Below are 6,905 nucleotides of genomic sequence, written 5' to 3'. Positions count from 1 at the left end.
AGTTCCTTGCTATGCGAAGATAAAGCCTACACTACCTTTGCCACAGAAATTGCCATTTATGTCTTTTGGCAATAGCTTGAAAGGACGCAATGAATTATGATATGGATATGGATATGTATATAGTTGTATATATATAAATAAATATGTATATAATTTTGGTTGTAAAAACACAGAAAACAGTATCAGGTTGGGCGAAGCGCGAGAACATTGGAAACATGCCAGCAACATCAAAACTGTTCCTAGAAAGCTGCAGGAAAGGTAGCAGATTGTGGTGAGTGTTCCCATGATAACTCACACGCAGGAAGCAGAGAGATATACCGCGGCACAATCTCCAACCGCTACATCCTGCAGAAACCCTGCTGCATCACATCGGTAGCGACGAACAACGAAATGACCTGGATGCAAATGAAAACTAATCCCAGCTTTCTCTCTTAATTGGTGAACCCAGACCAGTCAATAACTTGGTTTTTTTTTTTTAAACTGAAAAGTTCACGTCATATAAACTGAAAATCTGCTGTATTTTTACATGTACTTAACATGCTACGAATTTCTAGCGCCATGATGCTATATTTTCAAAATTGATTTCCCCAGCATCCAACCAGGAATTACCTTAAGACTTATAAATGTCAGTAGTACTGGGCTACACGAGACAGCTGTAAACTTAAGCTCAGAAACAATAATACAATAGACTCCGGGGTTGAAGGTGCTGGGTTTGATTCCCGGACAGGCCTGGAGTGGTCTGTCTCAGCCCTGCAGGGCATTCTTAGCTTACAAAAGTAACGGATATGGAAAAAATCAATTAAAATTCATTCTCTAAACTGTAATCACAAATAATGTTTGCGCATCGATTTATAAAAAAAATTTTCATGGCATTCTAGCACAATTAAAAATTAAAATTATTAGAAAAAAAGACTCTTTAAATTAAAATAAAATAACTAACATTAGTCTCTATATCTGTGAAATGGCCTGCAGTTTTTTTTTCTAATTCACTGGAGATTTGTTTCACAACAATGAAAATAATATTTTGTGCATTTTTATATCCATTGACTTTCATTAAGTAACGTATTTACAAAAAACAAAATATTGCTAAGATCATGGTGTGTAACTATTTGAAATATTTCCTTTCAAACAAGCTTCTCTGATTTCTAACGTCAACGTGGGTCAGGGTACGGGGACAAGGAACATCAATTTGAAGGAAATTTGTTTGATTGAAGTACAGCACATACCCAATGCAAAAATATTAACAATATAGACAGAAAACTTAAAAGAGATTATGTTTTACACAGAATCATGTAAAATTACACACACTGTTGCATACTTCCTTAAGTTTGAAAAAAAAATTTTCTGCACGACGCTGTTGTGGTGGCAAGCGTCCCCCAACGAAGTGGTCACACGACACAGTTTTCTTGTGTCGCTCTAACTCTCCCTTGTTTCCCGTACCTGGGGGCGACAACACTACAAAACTGTGCTCACCAAACAACAAACAAAACTTTCCGAAAGCATTACGAGTAAAAGGTTTTTTTCGGTAGCGAGGAATTAATTTTAGTTCCACGAGCCTCACGGCTTGAAAACATTTTGAAAGACGTATGTGGAGGAGAAACGCAGGGGGGAGGGAGGGGGGGGGGAAGTAAACCCAGGTAATGCAAGGACATACCTGGGGTGGGGGTTAGCTGTTTCCCTCCTTTCCAAAATGGAAAAAAAATAAATAAATAAAAAAAACTCAAATTTATTAACAAGTTTAACATGCTAACTGTTTGTATTTTAATACTTTGGGAAAAAAAAAAAACTAATTACAAAATAGACGCAATGCAAGCTTCTTGTGAATGTTTGCAGCACCGCCAGGCCACGGCTCGAAACTCTTCTCCCCCCCTCCCCCAATTTTCGCAAGCCCAGGGTTCAGGGGCCGGGAGCGGCGAGGTCGCGCGAGTGTTATCTGACCGCGGCCGGCGCGCACATATCAGCCACGAGAGCAGCCGGCGACTGTCAGTCCGCGCCTGATCCCCCCGAGCAGTCCACGGAGAGAGCCCGGCCGCCGACACTGCGCTACGATGGCACAGGTAGGCCAACCACGCGAGACCACGCTCGCCACCTCGCTGCCTTCGTCCACACACTCTCTCTCACCCTTCTTTACAAGCTTGTTCATCAAGTACAACCTTTTCTTTTTTATAGACCACATATTTACTATACCATTACATGTAAAATCACAACTGAACCTTAGAAAGCTATTTTAGAGAAGAAAATATAATTTAATTCCACATTAAAAAATTATATTTTTTCTCCTTAGAAAAAAAAATTCATCTTTGTTTGAAAACTAAGCACAGTTAAAATCCAAGACGTTGATTGATAGCTATAAATAAGAATTTTAAAAACCTGAATAATCGAAAATATTACTTTTTTTTTAATGGTAACAATTAAATAGACCAATACATTTTGAAAATAAGAATTGGATAATATCAGCATAATTTTAGTATTAAAAAAAACAGGCAAGATTTAAATGAAGAATTGTATTCAGCTTCAAGATATAATATGATCAAAAAAAAATTAGTTCATTAACACTTAGGAAAAAGAAAATAATCACTGCTGATGAAAAGCCACTTGCTATCTTTTATCAGTGCTGCTAGCTGAGGCTCTGGTGGGGGTAAAAAAAAAAAAAAAAAGAAGCTAAACGAATGCATGACCTTACATCCAATTAAAAACCTAGCACACAGTGTATAGGTCATCAAGAAACAACAACAAGACAGCTTTGATAGCAGTTGGCTGGGTGGCGCTACGGCAGACATGGGACGTGGGCACAGCTTCGAACCCCTGTCCAGGCATTCTGGCCTCAGTTCTCCAGGGTTTCCCCAGCTTGTTCCAGGCAGATGCTGGAGTGGTTTCCCACCGCAGGCCAAGAAAGACTCAACTCCCCTCCTCCAGTTCCATTCACTGTGTGTAGGCCCGTGCGAATACTGGTTCCTTGATGCGACGCAAATATCACATCAAATGTTTTAAATGTTCGCAAAGTTGAATCAAATTGTGAAGAATGTTCTCGGCAAAGCTGTATTACACTTATTTTTATAAAATAAAGGACTGACAGAGCAAAATAATAATAATAATAATAATAATAATTGTTAAACATTTATAATGTTTGAACTGATAAACTCAGTATATTTTCCCATAACTCAACATCAAGCCTGCATCGATAGTCAAGGCAGCCCTATCACCTATAGCAGGCTTACAGGGTCTTGTCAATGTGGTCATCCTTTATATATTTGTAGAGATTTTTCCTCAAGATAGATGTTTAAAGTTATCAATTCACTAGCTGCCCAATATAGCAAGTTGTTACATCTCACGATTCCTTGCAAATCTTATAATTCAAAAGAAATCTCAGTAAATTTTTTTTCAGTTCTAAGATATATTACAAAAAAAAATCAAGTTATAAAATCTTCATAGTGAACATCCGTTACTAAATTTATCACATGTTGTACATTGTAGTGTAGCTGTGTTTTGCTCGCCAGCTAACATCCCTATCACAGGTTTGTGTTTCTTGTTTCTTGTTTCATTCATTCATTTTTTTTTTTTTTTTACGTATTACATGGCAGTCAAGGCTTGTCTACAGGGATGTCCACATTCTGGAGTCAGAATCAGGGTAAAGTCAGGAAAATTAAAATAGGTCAGGGAGAGTTAGAGAAGTTACTTGAAATCATGGAAAATCCCCTGTAATAGTTATTTGAGGGGGAAATGTCGCGCTCCAATTTGCCGTCGCCCCGGCTGAAAGCAATTTTTTTGTTTTGCAGTTGGAGTTTTAGTGCATAGTCGTACACAATGTAAAATGGTGTATGCAGAGTTCTGTTTGAAACTCGGCCATCTTTGGGGGATGGCGGAGACTGGACTTTATTTACGTATTTTCTGAAAATTTCAAAATAGGTAAATTATTAACACTTTGAACTCCTGTGAAGAGCCAAGTACTCCATCTAACTTACATCACCTAACTTGCCAAGTTTCCAGTGAATTCTATTGACAATAGACTTGTAATTTTTATCCTAATAGAGTAAAAAAACAAAAAAAAAACATTAAAAACATCTAGAAGCCCAAATGACCCCCCCCCCCCCCAAAAAAAAAAAAAGTGAATTGGAATTCAACTTTTAGTTTTGCGAACATAGTACAACAGTACCAAATGGGAGGCAAAAATTCAACAGTAATTTTAACTCTACTGTTAATGTAAAAAGCTGGCAGTATCTGATGTTCTAAGAGAATTTGAACTTTGCATTGCAGATGCCTGTATGGCTTGTGTGCCTGCTGATTGCGGGCTGGGCCACCGCAGCGCCCAACTGGTACCGCGGAGGGTACCACCACGACGACGGGCAGTACCAACACTCCCAGCAATGGGAGCAGGATCAGCAGCAGTGGGAACAAGACAGACAGCAACAGGAGAGAGACAGGTTGCAACAGCTATCGGACGATGCACAGTTGGCGCGAGATCAAGAGCTGGGACAATTGCAACAGGAGGAAAATGGACATCTGCAACACTTGCAAGATCAAAACAACGAACTGGAGGGGCAAACAGCTCAGGATATTGATCTACATCAAATTCAGCAGAATCCCCAAGAGTCTGAATATTTGCAACAACTGCAGCAAAATCAACAAGAAAATTATGATCTTCAACAGTTACAACCATATCAACAGGAACCAGATAATCTGCAGCAGTTGCAACAACATCAACAAGAATCTGATTATCTGCAGCAACTTCAGCAGAATCAACAAGAATCTGATGATTTACAACAGTTGCAACAAAATAAACAGGAACTTGATTATCTACAACAACTGCAGCAGAATCAACAAGACACAGGTGATCTTCAACAGTTGCATCAATACCAACAGGAACCAGATTATCAACAACTGCCACAGAATCAACAAGCATCTGATGATCTTCAACAGTTACAACAAAATCAACAGGATCTAGATTATCTGCAACAACTGCAGCAGAATCCACAAGAAACTGATGATATGCAACAGTTGCAACAACATCAACAAGTATCTGATGATCTGAAACAGTTACAACAACATCAACAGGAACCAGATGATCTGCAACAACTGCAGCAAAATCAACAAGAAACTGATGATCTTCAACAGTTGCAACAAAATCAACAGGAACTAGATTATCTGCAACAACTGCAGCAGAATCCACAAGAAACTGATGATATGCAACAGTTGCAACAACATCAACAAGTATCTGATGATCTTAAACAGTTACAACAACATCAACAGGAACCAGATGATCTGCAACAACTACAGCATAATCAACAAGAAACAGATGATCTTCAACAGTTGCAACAAAATGAACAAGAACCAGATGATCTGCAACAGTTGCAACAACATCAACAGGTACCTGATGATCTACGTCAGTTACGACAATATCAACAGGAACCGGATGATTTGCAACAATATCAACAAGTATCTGATGATCTGCAACAATATCAACAAGTATCTGATGATCTGCAACAATATCAACAAGTATCTGATGATCTACAACAGTTGCAAAATAACAAACAGGAACCAGATGATTTGCAACAATATCAACAAGTATCTGATGATCTGCAACAGTTGCAACAAAACCAACAGGTACCAGATTATCCACAACAACTGCCACAGAATCAACAAGCATCTGATGATCTTCAACAGTTACAGCAAAATCAACAGGAACCAGATTATCAACAACTGCCACAGAATCAACAAGCATCTGATGACCTTCAACAGTTACAACAAAATCAACAGGATCTAGATTATCTGCAACAACTGCAGCAGAATCCACAAGAAACTGATGATATGCAACAACATCAACAAGTATCGGATGATCTGAAACAGTTACAACAAAATGAACAAGAACCAGATGATATGCAACAATTGCAACAACATCAACAAGTATCTGATGATCTTAAACAGTTGCAACAAAACCAACCGGAACTAGATGATTTGCAACAATATCAACAAGTATCTGATGATCTGCAACAGTTACAACAAAACAAACAGGAACCAGATGATTTGCAACAATATCAACAAGTATCTGATGATCTGCAACAGTTGCAACAAAACAAACAGGAACCAGATGATTTGCAACAATATCAACAAGTATCTGATGATCTGCAACAGTTGCAACAAAACAAACAGGAACCGGATGATTTGCAACAATATCAACAAGTATCTGATGATCTGCAACAGTTGCAACAAAACCAACAGGAACCAGATTATCCACAACAACTGCCACAGAATCAACAAGCATCTGATGATCTTCAACAGTTACAACAAAATCAACAGGAACTAGATAATCTGCAACAACTGCAGCAGAATCCACAAGAAACTGATGATATGCAACAGTTGCAACAACATCAACAAGAAACTGATGATCTTCAACAGTTACAACAAAATGAACAAGAACCAGATGATATGCAACAGTTGCAACAACATCAAAAAGTATCTGATGATTTGCAACAGTTGCAACCCGACCAACAGGAACCAGATTATCAACAACTGCAGCCATGGGCGTAGCCAGATTTCAGTTTTGGGGGGGGTTTACAAAATAAAATGACAAAACAATGCAACATTAATATACACGTGAATAGAAAGTGCATACTGCATACACAATTACACTTATAGAATTATTCTTCTGTTTTTCATTTTGAATATGTCCACTACTTCATCCGCATCTATTTCTGCCCCATAGTGTATATTCATAAGAGCCAAACCGTTCAGTCTGTTTTCACTGGTTGTGTTGCGTAAGTAGTTTTTCAGTCTCCTTAGGCTTGAAAACGTCCTTTCTGGGGTAGCAGTGGAAACAGGTATGGTAGCCAAAATTTGTAGCAATGTGTAAACATTTGGATATAGTTTTTGATCGCACTTATCTAGGCATTCCAAAGCAGATTTTGGAG

At 38.4% G+C, this 6,905-nt stretch overlaps 1 protein-coding gene across 1 annotated transcript; it reads left to right on the top strand.

Annotated features, from left to right (window-relative positions):
• Positions 1 to 1,919: 1,919 nt before the first annotated feature.
• On the top strand, positions 1,920 to 6,640 carry LOC134537380 (putative uncharacterized protein DDB_G0271606). The gene is made up of 2 exons (XM_063377746.1): positions 1,920 to 2,057; positions 4,255 to 6,640. Exons 1-2 carry the CDS (start codon positions 2,049 to 2,051, stop codon positions 6,523 to 6,525), a joined length of 2,280 nt encoding a protein of 759 aa, XP_063233816.1. The 5' UTR covers positions 1,920 to 2,048; the 3' UTR covers positions 6,526 to 6,640.
• Positions 6,641 to 6,905: the final 265 nt, after the last annotated feature.

The sequence above is a fragment of the Bacillus rossius genome, chromosome 12, assembly GCF_032445375.1.
Source record: "Bacillus rossius redtenbacheri isolate Brsri chromosome 12, Brsri_v3, whole genome shotgun sequence".
In the NCBI taxonomy this organism is placed as follows: domain Eukaryota; kingdom Metazoa; phylum Arthropoda; class Insecta; order Phasmatodea; family Bacillidae; genus Bacillus; species Bacillus rossius.
This window is presented reverse-complemented; position numbering and strand designations above follow the sequence as displayed.